The sequence below is a fragment of the Thunnus albacares genome, chromosome 13 (assembly GCF_914725855.1).
Source record: "Thunnus albacares chromosome 13, fThuAlb1.1, whole genome shotgun sequence".
Classification (NCBI taxonomy): domain Eukaryota; kingdom Metazoa; phylum Chordata; class Actinopteri; order Scombriformes; family Scombridae; genus Thunnus; species Thunnus albacares.
In genome coordinates, this window is record NC_058118.1 from 17746126 (window position 1) to 17769033 (window position 22908).

At 36.4% G+C, this 22908-nt stretch overlaps 2 protein-coding genes across 3 annotated transcripts; both read right to left on the minus strand.

Annotated features, from left to right (window-relative positions):
* Positions 1-4856: 4856 nt before the first annotated feature.
* Positions 4857-13257, minus strand: snx12 (sorting nexin 12). 2 transcript variants are annotated; one of them, XM_044370660.1, is made up of 6 exons: positions 12867-13213; positions 10098-10193; positions 9586-9710; positions 9022-9112; positions 8476-8486; positions 4857-5738 (listed from the first exon to the last, which is right to left on the minus strand). In XM_044370660.1, the coding sequence occupies exons 1-5, from the start codon at positions 13029-13031 to the stop codon at positions 8481-8483; spliced, it is 483 nt and encodes a 160-aa protein (XP_044226595.1). In that variant the 5' UTR covers positions 13032-13213; the 3' UTR covers positions 4857-5738; positions 8476-8480. The 2 variants fall into 2 exon arrangements, with proteins under 2 accessions (XP_044226595.1, XP_044226594.1); XM_044370659.1 differs by lacking the exons at positions 4857-5738; positions 8476-8486 and having other exon boundaries at positions 9010-9112; positions 12867-13257.
* A 767-nt stretch (positions 13258-14024) lies between these two features.
* LOC122995994 (cytokine receptor common subunit gamma-like) lies at positions 14025-19956 on the minus strand. The gene is made up of 8 exons (XM_044371493.1): positions 19822-19956; positions 19023-19113; positions 18402-18568; positions 18004-18137; positions 17704-17869; positions 17180-17285; positions 16674-16734; positions 14025-16501 (listed from the first exon to the last, which is right to left on the minus strand). Exons 1-8 carry the CDS (start codon positions 19883-19885, stop codon positions 16244-16246), a joined length of 1047 nt encoding a protein of 348 aa, XP_044227428.1. The 5' UTR covers positions 19886-19956; the 3' UTR covers positions 14025-16243.
* Between the last annotated feature and the right edge of the window lie 2952 nt (positions 19957-22908).

Sequence of the window (22908 nt, forward strand, 5' to 3'; positions counted from 1 at the left end):
CTACATCAAACATATTTCAGGATGGGAGTTCATTCTTGACCTTGGGAATGTGACAAAGTAATCTCAACTCAAATGTCCATTAACTAGATTTTTCTGAGCTATCAACTGCACATCATGGTCTTCTTCAGTGTGTGAATGGAGTTCGCTCAGCTTTATCAGGTTCTACTGCTGAACCATAAAACTTTGTATAATTCGCTGAACCTAAACCTAATGTATAACTCTTTACTTATTAAATAACTGTTTGTTCACCTTTTTATATTTGAGCTCAAACCCACATGAACTCTGGGTGGAGATCGGGGTCGTAGACTCAGGTCACAACCTGTGTTGAGCCATTTGTAGGCCGCTTGATGGAAAATATGGGTTTGTCCATGTTCTGAAAAGGATGTAGGGCTGGAAGTGTTAGTACTGGACTTGCAAAACAGCACAGGGAGTGTCTGTGTTTGCTTTTCTCTATAAACTACAGTGCTTGAGTTGATAGTTGCAGAATCGTACAAGCCAACAGATAAATTATATATTTTTAACTAGTAGAGTCATTCTGTGTTTTTGTAATATGTTGCAAGACAATTGAATGGTGTGGAAATTGGTGATATCATGGAAATTTACACTTAATCATTTCTGAAGAATCAAGAGTATTTTGACTAACTTGCTATGGGGGGCCCTGGGCCAAAAAAAATGCTGTGGGCCCCTACTGACCTCCTGTTTGTGGTGATTTGGTTAACCACTACTTTGTTTTTAGGAATATGCACCATGAACATTTTGACAAATTGTTCCTCAACAATGCAGATAGACAACGCTGCCATCATTTTAGCTCATATTGTGCTTTAGTGTTGCATATTCCCAAACAAACCTGCAATAAAGCATATCACCACAAACCAACTGAAACACAATGAAAAGGGGTCTTTGTAGGCCTGGGACACCGGGGCAGTTGCCCACTTTACCTCGTTAATAATCCAAGTATGCAAAAGAACACATCATTCTTACTTTCCTTCAGTGATTAATTTTACTTTGAGCATGTTTACACTCCTGCCGACTTTTTGATATAAAGGTGATATAGTTACTTGTTTGTGCTGACTAGATAGAACTAAAAAGAGAAATTAAGGTCTGCACAGATTTTAGGAATGGAGGAATCTGTGTGTGGATTTGAATGAGTGTGTGAGCCACCCACAGATACATACACACCAAGACACTGGAATGTATTTTCCAATACTGTTCAATTGTTATTGTGAATTTTCTTTTTGTGAGTGTTTGGATTTCTCTTTTTTATTGTTTTTATGTCTGTTTCTATGTAATGTTTTTCATACCTCGGACTATAACCAGAGGTAACTTTAAATCAAATGGATTTGTAAATTGCATTTTCTTTCTCTCAACTCATCTCTCTCTGTCTGATGGTACCATAGTAGCCACTCGTCTCAACTTTTGTCCTTGCCCAGTCACACTGCTTTGGGTTGCTCTTTCAATTTACTTCCACTTTATCAAACTAACCCAACTGGGTGTCTCTGCAAATACAACAAGCGTCATTGCTGCACATTGGGTTCCAGTGTTAGAACAGCTAACAAAACACCACCTAATCTCTGTCTTGGCCCACAGTGTTCATCCTGTCTGCCCACTTTCATTACTCAGGACAAGGCCAGCACATCAAAGCTCGCTAGTTTTGTAGGTCCCTAATAGGGAAGCTTAGGGTCTGTGAATGTATCCCAGGGCTCCTACACAGTTTTTAAATTTCATCCCATTTCTGTCACATTATGGTTGTGCTCTATGTGATCAGTTCAAACAGCAGTTGAGTGAATGGTGTGCTGTAACTCAAGATGTATTAAATGTATATGTATAGAACAGCAGCATTGTGCCCATTTTGTTTATAATTCTAAATGTATACGGGATTAAAAAAAAAAATCAATTAATTTTTCCTACTTCTGCCTCTGTCTACTCTGTACATAAACACATATTGCATGTCTCTCTGGAAGGGGAACCCTTCCTCTGTTGCCAGTGGTGGAAAAAGTATTAAGATCCTTTACTTCAGTAAAAGTATCAATACAGCAAAGTAAAAATACTCCATCACAAGTAAGGTCCTACATTGAAAATTCTACTTAAGTAAAAGTACATAAGTATTAGCAGCAAAATGTAGTTAAAGTATTAAAGTCAAAGTACTCATTTGTCCCTCTGACTGATATATTATTATATATGACATCATTAGATTATTAATACTGAAGCATCAGTGTGTAAGCAGCATGTTACTGTTGTAGCTGCTGGAGGTGGAGCTAGTTTCAACTACTTTATATACAGTTAGCTAGTTTAGTCCAGTGGTTCCCAACCTAGGGGTGTGGCCCCTCCAAAGGGTCACCAGATAAGTCTGGGAGGTCATGAGATGATTAATGGGAGAAGAAGAAAAAACATAACTGTTTTCTGACTTTTTCTCTAATCTTTGGTTTAATGAAATATTGGATTATTTGAACATTTATTGAAATGAAACCATGTGAGAAGTTTAGAGGGAAAAATCACTATTTAGTGGAGCTTTGACAACTCATAGACATCTGAGATGTGACCCTGACTACACACTGCTTTTTATAAAATGTCCAAAGCCAAAAAGGTTGTAAACCACTGGTTTCATCTTTAACAACGTGTTGTATTTTAAAAGCTTGTTATATTACCCATCGTGTCAAATCTTCATCTGAAAAGTAATTAAAGCTGTCAAATAAATGTAGTGGATTAGAAAGTACAATATTTCCCTCTGAAATGTAGTGGAGTAGAAGTATAAAGTAGCATCAAATGGAAATACTCAAGTAAAGTACAAGTACCTCAAAATTGGACTTCAGTACTGTATTTGAGTAAATGTACTTAAGTTACTCACACGGTTTGTCACATTTTTATTTCTTTATCCAAATCAAACTTCTATAGATTGGGGATCTTGTATGCTGATTTGTAAAACCTGTGATTCTGGATATGTAGGAATAAATATAACTTTTTGTTTTTTATTTTAATTTTAATTTTTTGACAGGCAACCATATGTAGCTCACAGGATTAGCTCTGTATGAATCTACTGTAATTCCTTGTTTTTTTTTTTTTAAATCACGTGGCAGCTGCAGTTGCGTCCAATTACGGTCATGTCTGCTTTGGATCACCTGCGGGTCAAGATCTACATCACAAGATCACTATTCTAGGACAACTTTAATCCACCTGTGGCAAGAATTCCCCTTTCCGTCTTAATCCCTGCATTTCCTGAAGGAGAGCAACAAGAGAAAGATTAGAGGACTTTAAGATTTATGTTTGGTGAAACAAAAAGACCCAGTGTTGCCACTAAAGTGCCATAATGTGTACTTATTTGTTATGATGCTTCCTTCCTGCCACATAAACTGCATTTTTTATTTACAGCACTAGCACTGTACTTATGTTACTTTCTTTTGTTTTTAAGATTAAAGTATTGACATTGTAATATTTGAATCATGAACATGATAAAAGCTTAATTTTGCTTAATGATTTGTTGACATTTATCACAGTTAAAGCTTATTAAGCTATTTAACACACTGCTGCTTATAATAAATGGGAACTACCCAGAAACGTGGACTGTGTCAGCTGTCACCTTTATCTGTTATTCTGGTAGTTAAAGCCGCTGGAAAGAAAGTGCTAAAATGATTTAGATTTCTAAGTGACTGTATGAAAATTATTAGGGGGGGATTAAGAGATCAGAAGAGGGGGATGGTTGTGTTTTTTTCTTTTGATGGCAGTGTAGGCTGACATTTTGGGAGAGCAGTGGAGTCTTCTTTTTTTCTCGCCCTGAATTTATCATTTATTTCAGTTTTGAATTTATTTATTTGCACAGCTTAAAATCAAACAAATTACATGTCAACAAGAAAAAAAATCAATGTGCAAGTAGAGGGAAAAAAGGCTAGACAGGCTTATTTATTACCTCTACTTACATAATTTACATACATGAAAATAAAAGAAAATGGGATTATAAAACCACAATTAAAGACTTTAAGGAAGAAGACATTTTAACTTGATTAGATGAGTAGTTCCATAACTTTGGGCCCTTGTGTCTGATTGGAAATTGACCTCAGGTTTAGTCAGATGTTTGGGAAGATGAAGATTAGATGATTTTCTGGTTAAGAGTTAGTTTCATAATAGGACCTGAAATGTTTCTCTCTTTGGATTGAACTATTTGTAACATGTTAATATCATAAATTGTGGGTGTTTTGTGAAATAGTTTTTGACAAAGCTTTTTGTAAAAGAATGATTTTGTGAAGAGTTGTGGAGAATGTACTTGTCCAGATTATACTGCAATGAAAAGTTATACAATATAGGTAATAGTTAAATAAAAAAAAGGACAACTTTAATTTGTGCCATGGTTCATAAAGGTGGACTTTGACATATGCAGAGCACACTGGGTCTGTCTCTGTATCAGGGACTAATTAGAGTGGTGGTGCACATTAGAAGTTCCATTAGGATAATTAGGTACAAGGTGGGGTACACAATTAAACGCCTCGCAAGCATTAAGAACACTGCTTTTTTTTTTTTACCAAGTGAAAGATAAGGTTCAACCCTCCCCACCACCCCAATAATATTAGTACAGTCCCTCACTGACCAGGGCACAAGTAAATAGTAGTTTCTTTTGATCACACATAAATATAATCTATAAAATCTTGTATGATTTATGCAATGAATTGTAAAAGATCTTTTTCCATTTCACTGTTAAATTAGGTCATCCGTCAGTCTGCAGTCATGGGTCATCCAGCTCCCATGACTCTGATCCGTCTCACTGCTTTTCAGCGTGAGGCTCTAATCACAAACTGAAAGGTGAGTTTATGCGATTTTTTGCTTCCATTTCTCCCCTCTGAACTGAAAAGAGATGTGCAGACACGACAGAGCAGGCAGCAGGAAATTTAATTGGTGGACAGAATTAACAAGGAACTTCCTCATCACCCATAGTGGAACTGTAATGATAACATGTATTAATACACTTCACAATAATATTGATAGAAAGAATAAAACAGCTGAAAATAAGCGTAGGATAAGCCTTATTTAAGATCAATAAACCAGATGCTGATTACGCTTTTTAACAATGAAATATTGTTCATATAATGAACCTCTTGTCACAGTGCTTAGATATGGTTATTTACCTAACTGAACATTCCCAATAGCTGATTTGACAACACACAGCCATAATGTAGGCATGATGACATAACTAAGACAGCAGAGTTAAAACAAGTTATTGTGAAACAATCCTGTCTAAGAGCATGTCGTGAAAATAAAAATCAGGAGGGAAAAATGTTTTAAATACTGAATGGAACGACGTGTCGCTGTCTTTTTCATGATGCTACATGTTGCTTGACTTTGGGAGGTTATCATCAAAATCACACCTCTGCTAGCAAAAGAAAACACCAATCAAAGCAGGAAATTACCCTATTTTTTTAACCTGATCAAATCAATTAAAAAGACATTCAGAAAACATAATAATCATTGTAAAAAAAAAAAAAAAAAAAAAAAAAAAAAATCTAGCTATGATGACATGAAAAATGGTATATGAACATGTTTTTCTTTTCACGGATTACTGAATCAAAAATAATGTACATGTGTGGAATGACTGAATAAAGACACAACATCAAACAATTTATACATTGGATCTCTTAGTTTTGTCCAGGAGCAATAGTTGTGTTTTTCCTACACCGTTGATACTTTCCACCAGCGTTATAATGCCATGATGTAGAAATAAATGTACATGGAGCAGGTGCAGCAGTCTGTATTGTCTTTGCAATAAGAGAGAAAGAGACAGAGAGAAAGAGACAGATAGCAAACATGAGAAGCTATAAGTTGCTTTGGTCAATGCTGTGCAGAGCCTACTGACACTTAATCCATAATATTGCACTTTTCTTCAAAAGACAGGGTGTTCAGACTATACAGCAGCCCCCATCTCCTTCTCTTTTTCAGATTTTTGACCAACTCTTTAACTTTTCAAGACAGGCAAATACTCAAAATCATATTTCATGCTTTTTCTGACTTTCGATGTGTGTGCAGAAATCCTGTTCTATCAGTATTGTGCATTTTTTTGTTAGAAGCAGCAGTTGCTTGGGCATTACAGTCCACACACAGTCAAAGACACTGAACAACACTGCTAGATGGTCTCTGAAGTGTATTCTTGCAGACTGATTGAATATTTGGACTGACTTCAGTTATACTCATTCAAAGGTACCATGCCTTATTTTGTTCAACTGCTCATTGCTGACTCAGAAGGTCAGAAGGTTGAGTGTAAGTCCTTACTCATAAACATATTAAATGATTTCTATAAACAGATCTTTGCATCACTTCTACAGCTGCAACGATTAGTTGATCAGCAGAAAATGAGTCACCAACTATTTGGGCAATTATCGATTCAGTTTGAGTCATTTTTAAACCATGCCAAAAAGTCTCTGGTTCCAGCTACTTAAATGTGAATATTTCTGGTTTCTTTAGTCCTCTATGATAGTAAAGTAATATTTTTGGGTTTTGGATTGTTGGTTAGGACAAAACAAGACATTTTAAGTTGCATCTTCAGCTTTGGGAAACATTTTTAAAGGACCAAAATCGACAGATTACTCAATAAAGAAAATAATTGTTAGTTGCAGCCCTAATCGCTGCTATTAATATATTGTATTTAAACTGACAAAAACTTTCTGGACTTAAATGCATTTGTCTCTGATTCAGTCAGGCAGGCAGGGAAGACATTATGGTGGCAAAGCTAAACATGGTACATTACACACAACTGCATGCAGTTTTCATGACACGGTGTCAGAACTGAACACATATTTCCTGAGCTGAGGGGGTTGCTGTGCATCAGACTTCACCATTAAGCATCATGCAACGCAAATGTTTGCATCACCAATGTTTGCGTGCCAATTTCATGTTTCTCTGCCAAGATACAGTATGTCACGATGCTATTTGTGTCAGGACATACATGTGACCAATATGAATAGTAAGTGGAATGCAATGTTTTCTTTTTATTGCTGCTTGCTTTATTGCTCTAATGAACTGTAGACATTGACGTTTAAAGGGCGGTTTCACAATTTTTCAAAGTCTATCTTAAAACAATAGTCAGGTGCCCATATGATCACTGAAACAGGTTTTTCTTGCTGTAATCATTCCTCCTGTTCATACCGGTCATTAGAAGATCCCTTCATAATGCACTTTAAATGTAAGTGATGGGGGACACAATCTACAGTCCTTTTTGTATTAAAATGTATTCCAAAGTTAATATGAGGTTTCAATTGTCTAAATTAGTCAAATCATGTGGATACCTTCCAAAGTCTTTTTGGTGCAAAATTCCCTTTTTGTTAACTATTCCTGTAGCTAAACAGGGAAACACTGTCCTGGGAAAAAAAGATAAGGGAATTTTTTACTAAAAAGATAGTGACTGAAAGATAGCCACTTAATTTGACTAGCTCAGACAGCCAAAGCCTCATATTAACTTCTGATACACATTTGAATAAAGTTTTGCACAAATCCATGACTGGTGGGTTTTGTCCCCCATCACTTACATTTTAAGTGGTTTAGGAAGGGATTTTAAAACAGCTATTATAAACAGGAGGGAAGATTACGACAATCAAAACCCGTTTCAATGCTCATATGGGCACCTATTGTTTTTAACACAGACTTTAAAAATTGTGGACCTACCCTTTAATGTTGAACTGGTAGACTCCAGTGCAAGAGACAGGTGTAACTTGAACATAAAGATGCAGGATACATTAATATTCACTTTATGGCAGAATAGACTTTAGCTTTGTTTTTCAGACACAGAATCAGAAATTATTTGATAGAAAACACACAATCATTTATGTGCAGAACCTCATCCATGTCTGAAAAACAGAATTTAGGGAAATAGAGATCTGAATCAACAGTCTGAGCAACATGATGGTGATCAGAAGCATGTAAAGTAATTTGTCAGCGAGACTAACACACATATATATTGCAAAGAAAGCGTGCAAGTTTGCCATGCAGCCAATGATTAGTGCGGTTGATAATGACAATGTATCAGAATTAGTTAGCAAAGAAATGTTTCAAAGAGCTCTAGTCATGGGTAAAGTACAGTACTTATTCCCTATTTAACAATAGTTCACATAACTCAAAACACTAGTGGTGGTTTGACTTTCCACTGGTCTGATACTGGTGGACTGAGAACCTTCAGCAAGCCAGTTTCTGAGAAACAGTTAACTGTAGTACAATTAAAAACTTTCAACTACAAAGTGTATAAATGCAAAACTGGCTTGCAAAATGTTCTTCGTTTAGCAATCACGCCCACATTTTGGGGGAATAACTGGTTGTTTAATGTGACAACCAGGGACTATGTGCGGCATATTTACAAGGTAAAATCTGTGGTCATTTATAAATGGCATTAGCATTGTTTTACTCAAGTATTTGTGAACTATCGCATTTGATTTTTACAGTGCCCATGCAACCACCTTTAACTTCCAGAAAGCTTTTAAGAGACAGGATAAAATAAAGCAAACTTACTTCATTCATACCTAAAACGAAAAAACAAAGAGAACAAAACAGGATCAGAACTCTCATTTACAGTCTTTAGACATTATTCCACTTTATTCACATTATATTACAATCATGATTATATGAAACATATAGGGGGAAAGACTGAAAGTATCGCACATTATTCTTTTAATTCCCGAAATTTGCGAAATTAAGGGCCAAATCTTTACGATACAATCACGACTACTGAGGAGCGCTTTCCGTATTGTACAGTTATAAAACAAATGCACAAGGGAGACAGGTGTCACAGACTTGTCTGAAACATTATCAACATGTCCTGATGTATAGTAGAAGAACATACTCTAACTCCAAGATAAAGTGAATATGACTTTACAATGGTATACACAGACTCAGAGAGAGAGAAATAGAGAGAGAGAGAGAGAGAGGCAGATAAAGAAGAAAGAGAGAGATTAAGAGAAGACGTGAGGGAGGAGAAAGGCAAGAGACAGTCCGTTCTACATCCCAGAGTTTAACCGCCCCACCCGCCCATCTCCCTCAGTAACCCTAGTGTCGTACTTTTCCGGGAATGTAGTTACGGTCAATGCTTTCCTCTTGCAGAAACATGTGAAGACAGCGCTCGTTCTGGGCCAAGGGGTGACCTGCAATTCTACAGAAACATACACACAGACAGACAACAGACCAAATTCATTCGCTGCTTATTTTAAATGCTTTTTCATGGACAGTGGCTGGTGAAATGCCATTGTGGATTAGTCAGTTGACACAGATTAGGTTAAGCCTTGTGCTAGACATTTTTTGGCAATGTCTGACTCTACTGACTATGTGAATTTCTGTTAGTGCCAACACATTTTGTGGCTAGAAAACGTGCAAGAAACATCATAATAACTCTGATACACGCTTTAATAGATTTAACCATCAAACAAAGCCAAGTGATTGAATAATACAAATGAATTCTAGTCTTGCAATTATCATTCCTAACACCCTTTTTTCACTTTACCACATTTTTATATTTGTTTGAGTTACACACACACACGCAAAAACAAACAAAAAAAACAAAACAAAACAAACAAAAACCCCCCCAAAGTATGTTTTTTTAAGGCAGGGGTTGTTGAACTGGCTGACCTGTTGATGAACTGCTCCAGGCCCGATCGTCGCTCCTCAATGAAGGACTCCTCAAAAAGGCCTTCATCTCCGCGGAATGGCAACTGTCTCTTCAGGGCTTTACCCGGCAGAGGTGGTACTACAATCTGAGGGAGTAAAGGGGGGTCAACGCATATGACAGGAAAGGTGAAAAATGTGCGTCACAATGTAAGATCCAAAGTCCACACTCGCTGTGCTGTAAGTCAAATTGACATTTGCATCAGCAAATATGAGCTCAAGTCATAAAACTTTTTTGGAAAGGTAGTGCAGAGGCAATTCAACTCTGAACTAGTTCAACACAGTTAATCAGGAGGTCAAAGACAAAACATTCAGCAGAACCCTACTTCTTATTATACTTGAGAAACTGTGGAGATTATATTCTCCCACCTGTTATACTAGCATTAGCACTCATCAGCTCATTGAAAGTTTTAGTTTGCATGAGCTAGCCAGTTTAAATTATGAGCATGAAATATAAACCATCATAGCTCACTCACCTTACTGTCTCTTTCCAGCTCATTCTTTAACCACTCAAAGTCACTGTATCTTCTTCTCACACAGGAATCCTTCAGTTTGAAAATGGGAAGGTTTGTCTACAAAGAAAAGAAGAAAAACAAAGTCAAAAACAAGTATTTGATTTATACTCTATTCAATTATTTGCATGTCTATTGTTGTAAAGTGAGAATGAGGCCTGTTGAAAAATTGGGAACTAACATGACTGAGTTCTGAAGGTATTGTGGAAGTGTTATGTGACAAAAAAAACAATATCTCTTACAATTGTAATTTAACTAAAATGTTGGCATGCACGCTAGTCTGAGATGAGGATGCAGTTCTTTTGATGTGCTAATCTGTTTTATCTGCTGCTGTAAAAACATTGGTTTATTATTGATTATTTTAAGGACAATCAGCTAAATGTTTGGTTTACCGAAAGTCAGCAAATAGTGACAAAGCAAGGGTCACAAATTCTCAGAGATCAAGGTGTCACCTTCAAATTACTTTTGGTGTCCTACCAAAAGTCTAAAACTGAAAGATATTCAATTTATAATGATATAAAAAGAGAGAAAAGGCAGCAAATCCTCCCATCAGAGGAGCAAATGTTTTGTATTTTTGCATGATTAATGATTTTAATGATTAATTGATTATCTAAATTAATTTCTGTAGACATTATGTTGACAAATGTTTGAGCACCAGTGATTTCTAAAAAGTGGAACATCAAGTGAACAATACAGCTGGCTGAGTGTAAGAAGCTTAGGTGCTGTTAAATTCATTGATTCATTTATTTGTGTGACTTAGAGCTGCAATGACTAGTTGATCAACAGAAAATTTTCTAAGAAAAAAAAAATCTAAAATTCTGATTCTAGCATCTTTGATGTGAAAATTTTCTGGGTTTTTTTTAGTCTTCTATGATAGTAAAATGAATATCTTTGGGTTGTGGACTGTTGGTCGGGACTAAACGAGATATTTTAGGTTGCATCTTGGGCTTTGGGAAACTGTGATCGACATTTTTCTCCATTTTAAAGACCAAACAACTTATGGACAAATTAATCAGTCATAAAAACAATCATCAGTTGCATATGAAGACAACAGCCAGCCAAACCTGCTTCACATCGTACTCAAACTATCACAGGATGCTGAAAAATCTGCAGTTTGATTAAAAATGCAGATTCTGATTTTGTGTTTTCATGGTTTAAGTTGCGTAATTAACACCAATTTAACATCAAGTTATCTGAAGGATTAATTCATTTAATAATTTCTCAATGTTTCATTGGTTAAAGTCTGGGCGATCCTTTCCCATCAATCTCCTATGACTCACTGCTGTAGACAGTGAGTGGGATGTAATCAAGTGCAATGCTTCTCCAGCGAAGGTTGGCGTCTGTTTCCTTGACTGATTTGACTTTGTTTAGATTTGTCTCTGATTGTGCGACAGTGCTATTTGCATATAAAAACGACCTTAAATGAGTTAACCCCAGCTCTGATTCAAGAAGTTCGCCCCCCTTTGATGAGTCTATGAATGCTGTGTTGTATTGTGTTGAAAAAAGCCTTTCGAGGGTAAACACTCCAGGGAAACAGCCACAAACGGCACAAAATGAGGATCTCTTGTCAAGACAAGCCTAGAAGGTTAAGTCACAATTACACAATTACCAACAATGTTAGCCTCAGCTTCCTGAAATGTTGAAAGTTAGCTGTGTCAGTGATTTTCTCTCACACTTTTACAAGCTCAGCAACTTAAGTTAAATTCACTACTACTACTTGTCATCATTTGTATTCATATTATTCTTCTTATTAATAATAATTTAATGCTAAATGAAATATAAGTAACAGACTATGGTTAATGTTACTGGAGAATAGTAGTTTTACGTCTGTTGTATATTAAGATTATTCACCAATATGGCGTTATACTTGGCTTTAGACATCTAACGTTAGCTATGGCAGCCAAAATGACTTTATTTTGTTTATAGTCAAAGCCTCTGCCAGGTCTCCCTTATCCTCTATCTTATTTCCTTTTTTATTGCTCTTATGTCTCTCGTAGCAGCTTTAATTCTGCAGTAACGTTGACGTTAGCTGTTTTACTTTTATACTGTTGCACATGGCATGTTTATGTCATATGGGATATAAACGTGACATGTATAAAATATAAACCTGTACATAAGTGAACTGTATGTATGAACATACAGTTCACGTCAACATCCACGTCAGAATTAAAACTAGGAAAGTCTTCTGATATATCAGACCAAGCATAAAATAATGCAAAAAGGTAAATAAATCTGAATGCCTCATACCAGCCAAAGTCCATTGTTTAAGGTAATAAATCCAAAATCTGATGAATATTGTGCTACGTAATGCGTACCATAAGCCGAATCAACGTTACATAGCAGTTAGTTTGACAAACATTTAACTATAACGTCAACTTTACACCGTTGACTTGGCTTAAAATTGTAAATCTCTTTTTAAAATGTGTGCTAGCAGACATTGGTATGTCCACGAAACTTCTACAGCTTTTACAACATAAACCAATCTCTGCCAAAAAAAAAAAACCCACAAGCAAGGCCGCTGACAATCCACGGTCCTCGATTTTTACTGGCGCGCCATCTCGAGCCGCCCCTGGCCCCCTAACGTCAACGTCATAGTCCGGTCCCCGTTTTGGCTTGAACGGAGCGGCTAAACATGCTAAATGGCTAGCAACAACACTGTAATTACCAGTTAGCTTAGCCAATGAAAGCTAACGCTGCAACAAGGTGTGTTGGCTGGCTGTTCTCAACACCTACCCGCATGCGAACTTCATAAGTTGTGTAACGGTTTCGTCCAACTCCAACGATTTGTGGATCATAAACGTCTATTTCCAGGAAATTGCTGGGGGGGCCGTAAGCATCCGTCAGGTCCTGGGGCTTTGAATTCAACCGGCGAGTGTCGGCCACCGCAGGCTCTGACATTTTGTCGGGTTGTAATTTTTTTTTGGGACGACCGACGGCGAATTAGCGTCAAACCAACTAAATGCGCAGTAAAATCTTAAATCTCATCTGAAGACATCAATTGTTTGCTATAGCTGATCGATTCAGCTAGGGAAGTAGCTGACTTGTATCTCTCTCTTCTTGCGGGGGCCAGCCGCCCTGCGCCCTACCCTTCTTGAATCTGAAAAATGCGTTGACTCAGTTCCGTACTGTCCGGGACACTCTGCACTCCCTCTAACGGACAAGCAGATAACTGGACGGGCCAGTTTTAAAGGACAGGTTCGCAATTTTTCCAAGTCTGTCTTAAAACAACAGTCAGGTGCCCATATGAACACTGAAAGAGGTTTTCCTTGCTGTAATCATTCTTCCTGTTTACACTAGCCATTAAAAGATCCCCTTCAAATGCACTTTCAGTGTAAGTGATGGGGGTCAACATCCACAGTGTGTCCACATAGTCATTTTGTAGAAAAATGCATTTAAAAGTGTATCTGAATCTTATATGAGGCTTCAGCAATCTGAGTTAGTCACATCAAGTCTTTTTTAGCATCAAATTCCCTCTTTGTGTTTCCTCGGACAGTGTTCCCCTGTTGAGCTGCGGTGGAAATATAGTAACAAAAAGAGGGACATTGACACTAAAAAGACTGTAACATCCAAATATATCTACTTGATTTTACTAATTTGGACAGTTTAATAATAATATTAGCTTCAGATAAACTTTTACATAGATTTTTGCACAGAAGGAGGCTTGTGGATTTTGCCCCCCATCACTTACATTGTACATTATGAAGGGATCTTCTAATGAATGGTCAGTATGAACAGCAGGAATGATTATGGCAAGAAAAACCTATTTCAATGTTTATTTGGGCACCTGACTACTGTTCTAAGACAGACTTGAAAAATTGTGAACCCGTCCTTTAACACTGACTAGGTTGTCCAAATGAATTGGTGTAGTTGTACAAATAATACCACAGAACATTTCATGGAAACATGGATTTATTTATCAGAGGCAGACAGGGAAGATTGCACTAGATAGCTGAGTCAGTCTTGGTAATGACAAATATATTGAATGAAGGACATATAATGCTCCACTAAAAATAGGATAGAAGTATAAAAAACAATACAAAATATATATTTTTTAAAAAGTACTTCCAAAGATAATATATGTTACACATTCTGTCATTATAGGCTAATACAGAAATTCTGAGGTTGGAAGCTGGGTGATATATCAGTACACTATTGATCACTGCCAGATACCATGTGGGTATTGTAATATTATTGTAACATGATCTAATAAGGCACCTTTTGTAAAGACTTTATGATAAGCCCAGTAACTAATGGTTGTAAATAATTTACTAACGTTTTGTAGATCAATTAGAAGACATCAGTAGGAACCAAAAATTATTTTGGCTGGCGTCTATTCTTTCTGTTTAGTAATAATGGAGATAATCAATACATGATCATGGTTTTCTCACTATATAACAAGCCATCGAATCTGCAGTTAATATCAAGTCCTTAATAAAGGTTTTTTATGATAATCCATCCAATATGCAGTAACCTAAATGTTAATTTGTTAAAAAATAAATACATTTTGGTCTGGATGCATTGCAAAACTTGTCCAGCAAGTGTCATGTTGGAGGAGGATAACACCAGCCTAAGGGATATTTTAGATCTCACAGTTGCAGATATAGAATTCGTAAGTATTAACCATTAATAAAGCCAAGAATTTAAAATGTACAACTTATAAACCCTTTAAAAATTAGAAAGAAAAGATTAGAAAGTGGTACCCACTTGGTAATTTGACCAGCTGAGCAAGTGAACAATGAAAGCTGCCTTCGGTTTTTGTAATTAGTTCTCATGAAATACGAAGATTAATAGTCATACCCAAATACCAATAAGGTATTTAGTCAAAATGTTGGGATATTAGATTTCATCAATATCATCCAGATATACATGACACCAACATATTGGTTACTTTTGTGTTACAAAACAAACAAGAAAATGTCATTTTGCCACTTTCTCCATCTGCATGATCAGTTAAAATTACCAAAAGTATTGAAAACTTGTTTAAACTTTCTGTGATTTATGCATGTGGGTTTGTTTCATTACATAATGTCTCACTAACAGTTTAAAATATAAAACAAGCACATATATTGATATATAGGCTATCAATGCACACAAACACCATATTGCTAAGCTCGGTATATGGAGAATAACTTCAAAATTGCAGGTAAGGAAATTACCTGACTGATGCAAGCAAGCAAGCACTGATAAAGCGGTATTGATCTGACTATTTTACCATACTGTGTTCTGAGCAATGAAGTCCTGTTTTGAGTACATAGATTTTTATTTCATAATTTTAGTGTAGATTTTTCCCAAGAATGTAGCTGCAGTGCTGAAGTTACATTTCATGTCATCAAGATTTTGAAAATACTGTCAGTTTTTAAGAAACACTTCATTTCTTTTTTTTCCTAATGTGTATGTAAGTCTAAACCTTACATGTAAACTTAAACACACAACATATTTTGCATTTATTTCTCATAAGTCAGTGAGCAAAACAGTAGAGATGCTGAACTGAACACTACTCACTTACTATACTGAATCCATATTTTCAGTGAGTAGCTGAAATACTGGTGTGAAATATTTGTCTCTCATAATAACCTGACTGATAGGTGGTGACTTTTTAGGGCTTTTATTGTTGTCATGTTTCTACCAGTAAAATAATATTTTGTAGGGATTAGAGGAAGGGGAAGTTCTTGTAAGGGGAACTTCATTTTGCTCCCCTTGTATAATGAAATCACTGATAAAGTCAAAACTCTGAGTTACATTGAATGTTGGAGCCTCAAAGTGGTTACATATTAAGTACTTATAATATTTATACTCTAACACACATAACTTTATTAGCAATTAAACTGCATTTTATTAGTGAAAAGTGATTTATAGATAAAGTCTTTGGCAGTTTATTATTTGTGTTAAAATAAACATTTTAAGGAGATTTTAAATTGTTCTTTTTACCTGTAACTACTGCATCAGGTGGTTGATATAGCTTTACTTTAAGTAACGGCTTTTAAGCATCTCGACGTGAAATCTGATCCTCGCAAGAGATGCAAGAGATGCAAGAGATGCAAGAGATGTGTCAGTGTAAGAAAGTCTGGATTGTAAAGATTTGGAAAATCCGACCCTTACTAAGATACCTCCTAAACAGAAACCTGCTGCTCCTCAGACAAAGTGACAGCAACAGAGGTGGAAGAGGAGCAGGGTGTAGACTCTTCTGATTCGTTGGCAAGGATGAAGACGGAGCAGTCAGTTTGGTCAGTGGTGACAGAGGAGGTGGAGCTGTCAGAGCTCTCACTGTCGGACTGGGAGACGTGGCAGTACTCGCGGACAGGACAGGCACGCTCATTGTAGCTAGCCTTAAAACCTTCTTTAAGGCCTTTGGACATTCGCAGCCAATCCTTTAAAAAAGGGAGAAAAAAAAGGATTAATGACTTGCTTTTTAAGTCACTTCATATGAAAGTACATTACTGTTTCTCAGTATTCCACCAAATGGGACTTTCATCAGTTGAGTATGAGCATGGTGGATATTAATCTACAGTCCTACGCCTCAATAAGTTAAATGCTACTAACCTCGATGTCATCATGGAACAGGGATGGCTTTGGAACCACAGGGATGAAGATAATTCTGAGCCTGTAATGGGAGGTAGGCACATTTTCACTCTCAGATGATCATATCAGCAACAGCTCATCTATATTTGTTCCTTGCTCTTAACCTCACTTTTGGCATAAAACATATATCACTGACATCTTATGGTTATATGATGTCTTCAAGGTCTCCCTCTTTTTGGACTGTGGTTAAAAAAAAGACACTATTCCATGAATATAAAACAGTCCTCTTACATGTAAAGTGATTGAAACGGCATTAAAAAAGAGTGTTATTTTCATCACCACTTACATTTACTGCTGCTTTAAATAATTAACATTTTTACTGCATAGTACTAACAATTGATAACAATTTCATTAAGTGTTGATACAAACAAAATGAATGAAAACAAGAGGAAATAAATACACTTTGCTGATGCCCCTTGGCTACACTTTAACCCTGTAACTTTCACATGACATATGGGTCAACACACCTCTCATGGTGCAGCAACATCATGACCAGTAGGACGAGGGTGAGAGCAGCCGAAATTGACACCACTGTGGCCCACACAGACATTGTATTATTCGGTTGATTAGTTTCTGTTTGGGGGAGAGAGAGAGAGATAGAGAAGGGGTGGGGGGGGGGGGCATTGTGATTGATGATATATCATGTGTGCTTTGATGAAAAAGTCACCAAATTCACAGTAACATGAGGTTTGCTTAGTCAAATAACCCAAGCACAGATTGAAAGGGAAATATGTAAGGTTTTACTGCCCTATTGCCCAAACCGATCATCAAATACTGTACATGGGCTGGTTTTCAATGACATTTTTGGCTTTGAAAGTTCATTTACCGCCCTGTATTATGTTTGGAAACAAACAAATAGTGGTAGTTACTGTAAAACATTCTAGCTGATAATTACTGTAGTGTCATAGTACAACAACAAGTGGAAGTCACTTCACTCTGTCCGTACAGGCTATGTAAGTTATGTTGTGATAATTTCTTTGTGCAGTTTTACCCGTGCCATTGTTGGATCCCCACGTAACAGGCTCACTCCAGTCACTCCAGTATTGAGACTCTCCACAGTCGTTCCCTATTCTGCTTCTCACTTGCAGCTCATACACGGAACTACTAGATGGCATGTTGATGCAGTAATTCTGCTTCCCAATACTAACTTTAGAAGACTGTGACATGAAGAAGAGAAAGGAGATGAGCAGGGAAGGAAAGGCAAAAAAAAAAAAGATAACGAATTACAGAATGAAAAAAAGAGGGATGAAGACAATGATGAATCTATTTTCTGTTCCTTCAAGTTGCCCACCTGCCACTTCTTGTTGTTGGACCTGTAGCGAACCTCACTCTCCACACAGCGATGACAGGTCTGATTCCAGTAGTACCACAGGTTAGAGTCTGATACATTTTGGACAGTCAGGTTGGTTGGTGGATTTAACCTGACTGCAGATGACAAAGATAGAGAATATACAATGTGATGACATAGTGGTAAGATAGAAATGCCAGTTTTATTGTCTTATAGTCTGTTTTTATATGAGAATTCTAGCATTGTTTCCCTTTCCTAGAAAATATTTATAGATTTAAGTTACAGCTGCTGCACCAGTAGGTGTAAAAAGTCTCTCCCTTTCCAAATAAAATGGCATCTCTTTAATTAATTGCTTTACTATTTGGAATAATGTTTTGCTGCACTCCAGTAAATAAGCATACCTTTGCCTTTAAGTTCATGGTCCTTCTCAGTCTTGCTGTCGCCATGTTTAAGTACCGTGTGAAATGTATCGAACCTCTGCTCTTTCTTGTAGGGAAATTCACACCCGATGATTGTGTTGTTCACTGACAGATAGTTGCCGCAGTCACTGCCTTTGTCATTATGGAACCTGAATAAAAAACACCATTTAGTCACTGTAGATCCACACATAAAGCAAAGTATGCAGTCATATCAATTGTAAATATAGTAGTGGATCATTTAATAATCAGGTAATCTGCAGTGGGCATATTGGTTGGTGGGAGTTCTTAAATAGGTGATATCAAGGGCTACATGTAATATCAGATTAGGGACATATTCTGTTATAATAAGATATACTTTTCTACATGATGTCAAAAATCAGGGCCTTTGTTTATCAAATCTTCTTGTAATTAACTTCAGAGACCTCTGGAGCTCTCTAAATGTAGCGTTTGATTAATATTTTTTATTCTTAAGTTCGTGAGTGAGAGTAAAAATGAATGATTTTTACTGTTATGTCACTTAATTCCAAAATGTTACATTTAGCGGTTTGATAAATTCAGATGACAAAATTTGTTCTATATTTCGAGGGGTTTTTTTGTACGTACTTGCCGTAGAAGGTGTAATTGACCTCTGGAGTCCCCTGCTTATTCCAGACACAGTGAACAGCTGCCAGATGCACCACTGTACAGTCCACATCTGTCAAGAGACCAACAGAATAGTTTTGTGAATAGAAAATAAACCAAAGATCTGCTCTTCAGTTCATTAACCATTTACTTTAGATAGGGTCGGCATGCTAGTCTTCCTGTAACATTAGGATTACACACATATTCATGTAACAGACGAATAGCAGTTCACTCACACACACACACACACACACACACACACACACACACACACACACACACACACACACACACACACACACACACACACACACACACAATAAGGAAATGGCAGGACAATTACGTCAAGGGGAATTTAGACTCAAAATGTCCATCAAGGAAGTAAGGCAGTACAAGTAACTTTATTTTTTAACTAAATTTGATAATCCAAGTGACTAATTAGTTATTAATTAGGCTTAATCATATTTCTCTGTTGTTGTGCCGTTCCGCCCCTATCTAATCTCGGTTTTATTTTTAGAAAAATGACCAAAAATATAGTTCAAATGACTCAAATATATATTGTAAATGTTGTTTATTATAAATTATTCATTAATATCATATATATAAAAATGAATGTACAAATATTGACATCAAAAAGCCCAGAGTGAAACCATGTAATCAGACCTGCCCTTAAGCAAACTGAAGAACTGCTCAGACACATCTAAGCTAAAAACAAATATTATTCATATGATAAGTTGCCTATAATTCAATATTTAATTAAAAAAAACTCAAATGTTCTTACCTGGAGGTTCATTGGCAATCACAACTCCTGTCAGACATAGAAGCAGAAGCAATGTAGTTGTCATCGTGGCACACCAGCGCACGATGCTTTCAGCATTGGACCACGTCGACTTCTACATGTGAGTATCGTTGCGTTGTACATCTCATTTCTGCTTGAGTGACATTTTGTGGGTTTTGTTTCCTGTCAGCGGAAACTGTCGAGATAGTAGGCTCTAGATAAAAATGCCTATTATTGAAGCTTGTGCTGTGTGGCTGTGATGAAAAATAAGATGCAGACAATTTGTAAAACAATTTTTAAATTGAATAACAAGTCGCAGTTTGCACCTGAAGGATGTTCTTGATAAGGTGTCAGAGCTGTGACAACAATTATAATAATGGCAAATAATATCAGAGGTCTATTATAAATGACTATCTGATGAATATCAGACACTGATGAATATATTGGATTGACACATTTATGTTGTGCAAATTCAGTTTGAACAGCATTAAATACCAAATAATAAAACAACATTTTTAGTTACAATGCAGTGTGGACATTCAAATCAAGTTATTTGTCCACTGACCAAAAGTATAAACAATCTTCCATCAACCAACCATCAACTTTTTAACAAAAAAGACAAAGTACAGAGAAAACCAAATCTGCATAATCCTTTCCAGATGTCTATGGTTGTTATCTGTCTTCCAGGTTTGATTTTCTGATGAAATGTGGATGCAATAGTTTGCTAACTACAAAGTCCAAGATGTCTGATCTTTCCACCAGCACATGAATGATAAATAATATGAAAGATGATTGAGATGTTACATGTTGACGACAACACAATAAGGGGCACCAGTTGCAATTCCTCCTGTAATGTTGATAATCTTGATAAAAGCATAAACCTGCCCCAAGAATGTATATGAACAAAAGCATCTCCACCAGAAGAACATCATTGTTCCTTCATCAACTGCTTTGCAAAATTGGTGACTTTGTTTTTTTTTTTTTTTCCTATTTTGAATCTTATGTTATGTGTATGACAGAATCAAATCAAATCAAAATGTGCAAAAAGCTTTGAATCCCAGTTACATTGATAGTATATCTGTCATGTACACTTTTTAACAAGAGAAGTTCAGAGGTGAAAAGCAACCATATTTTGTGCATGACAGAAGGGACATGTGATGTCTGATATGTGTATCAGTTTTTGTGTGTGCTGCTCTAAAGTTGAGTTTTGTGGGTTTTTGTTTCCTGTAAGAGGAAACTCTCTCAAAAATAAAGATTAAGAAGATTGTGTGAAGGTATACTTACATCTGAAGTGGGACAGTTTATGTATACACTGTTGTATGTTTACATGTATAACAACACACAAACAAATATTTAAATCTTCTAATTAAAGAATGACTACTCAACTACATATCTGGAAGAAACTAATCCTTCCAATATTTTTGTGAACAGTCTCACTTAACTTCTGAAGTAAAAATAGCTAATAAAGTGAACTAAAGCTCATAACTTAGCCTCTTATTTTGTTGATTTAACCTATTTATTGGTATATTTTGGATGTAGCCTGCCTTAAACTAGTAAATTATAGTGATTAAAAGTGTGTATTTAACTCAAATGGCATGCTTACAACATGTAAGCAAAATTAAACACAAAATGGTGATCTCATTCTTTTCCTGCAAAATGCATGCAATGGAAGAGTTTTGTGAAATTTCGCTTGTAATGTACCGGAACACAACTGTGCCCTTTGTCACCAAATGTTACTCAATCTACACCTCTGTGACCATTTTTTTCAACTTGACTTTTGATCTCTGATGCTTTATCTGACATTTCAATTAGTCATTTCAAGTAAATTGGACTGGGTTTTTTTTTTTTTTTTTTGTAGATTTACGTAATTTAGAGGCACTCTTGCTTATCTGACTTTTACTGTCTCTGTGCAGCCTTGAACAGTCATCCAAATGTTTCAGCTAGTTGTGAAAAAGTGACATTGTCAAATGAAACATTTAATTGAATTTAAAATTATTCAGGAATATAGACATAGGTAAGGCCAGAAATCATATTAAAAAAAATCAACATACATACATACATACATCAAATATATCACAAATGAGACAAATAAAAGCAAAAGTCAAAGGGCAAAATAATCGAAATTCTTCTTATATACAATACACTAAAGGAAAGGGGTCATTGGTCCTGAAATGTGTATTGTAACTTTCCAACACAAGATATTCATGAACAAAACTCAAAATAAGTACTGTCAGAGTCTGCTCTCCCCCTCACCTGTTGCCCCCGCCCCCCCTCTGCACATTGCTGCTTCCTCCGGAGCTCTGGACTAGAGACTGTTCTTGTGCAGTGTTGCGTCTTTCCCTCTTCGTCACCGATCTAGCCTGCCTAAGAACTGTTGGACTGTTGCCAGTGCTGTGGTTTGTCTGCCTTGGGAGTGGAAGATCGGGGTTCGAATCCAGGTGGAGCCATACTCATCAGAACTGTGTTTCTCTGACCGTGCTACTATTGTCTTGACATTGTGCGGAATAAAGACTGTAAAATTTATACCGGTGTCATTTGTGCTGCAATTGGGTCCATTCTATACCCGTTACAGAGTACCAAAAGTACTGAGCAGCTTTGCAACTCTTTTTAAGCTCTGCTGTGAATGTGATTCTGTGTGTGAGTGAAGGTGTATGTGAGTGAGAGGTTAAAATAAAACAGGGAGAGAAAATATAAATCATATATATTGTTCAGAAACTGTCCTATCTATGTGGGGAGAAAAGTCAATGTGCAGTAGTCGCTGAAAAATATGTTTAATTGTAATCTGAGAGAAACAAGCTCTGTAGTAAATGTTTCTGTGTGATTACATCTGTAAAAAAATGCCTTTTATTATATTGAATTTAATATTATTGTATAATGAGAGAATGAGTATGCAATAAGCCAGCTCTCTTCTGTAAAATAATTACATTTTGTTGCAGATTTGACTTGCACAGGTACTTGTATGATGAATTATGGAAGCATATTTAACATGCAAGGACTACCGACTGGGGTCCCTGGGAACCATCATAGCAAAATGTTAACTTATTTCTTCTCAAAACATCAGTTATGCAATTAATTGTAAAAATTAAAAAC

Excerpts from the sequence above, each read along its gene's own strand:
- snx12 (XM_044370659.1), bottom strand. The coding sequence starts at position 13,031 with ATGTCAGAGCCTGCGGTGGCCGACACTCGCCGGTTGAATTCAAAGCCC. Across the intron at positions 10,194-12,866 it reads CTTATGAAGTTCGCATGCGG|ACAAACCTTCCCATTTTCAA; the intron begins GTAGGTGTTGAG and ends TTTTCTTTGTAG. Across the intron at positions 9,711-10,097 it reads AGCTGGAAAGAGACAGTAAG|ATTGTAGTACCACCTCTGCC; the intron begins GTGAGTGAGCTA and ends TTACTCCCTCAG.
- LOC122995994 (XM_044371493.1), bottom strand. The coding sequence starts at position 19,885 with ATGACAACTACATTGCTTCTGCTTCTATGTCTGACAGGAGTTGTGATT. Across the intron at positions 17,286-17,703 it reads GGGATCCAACAATGGCACGG|AAACTAATCAACCGAATAAT; the intron begins GTAAAACTGCAC and ends TCCCCCAAACAG. Across the intron at positions 16,502-16,673 it reads TGTTCCATGATGACATCGAG|GATTGGCTGCGAATGTCCAA; the intron begins GTTAGTAGCATT and ends CCTTTTTTAAAG.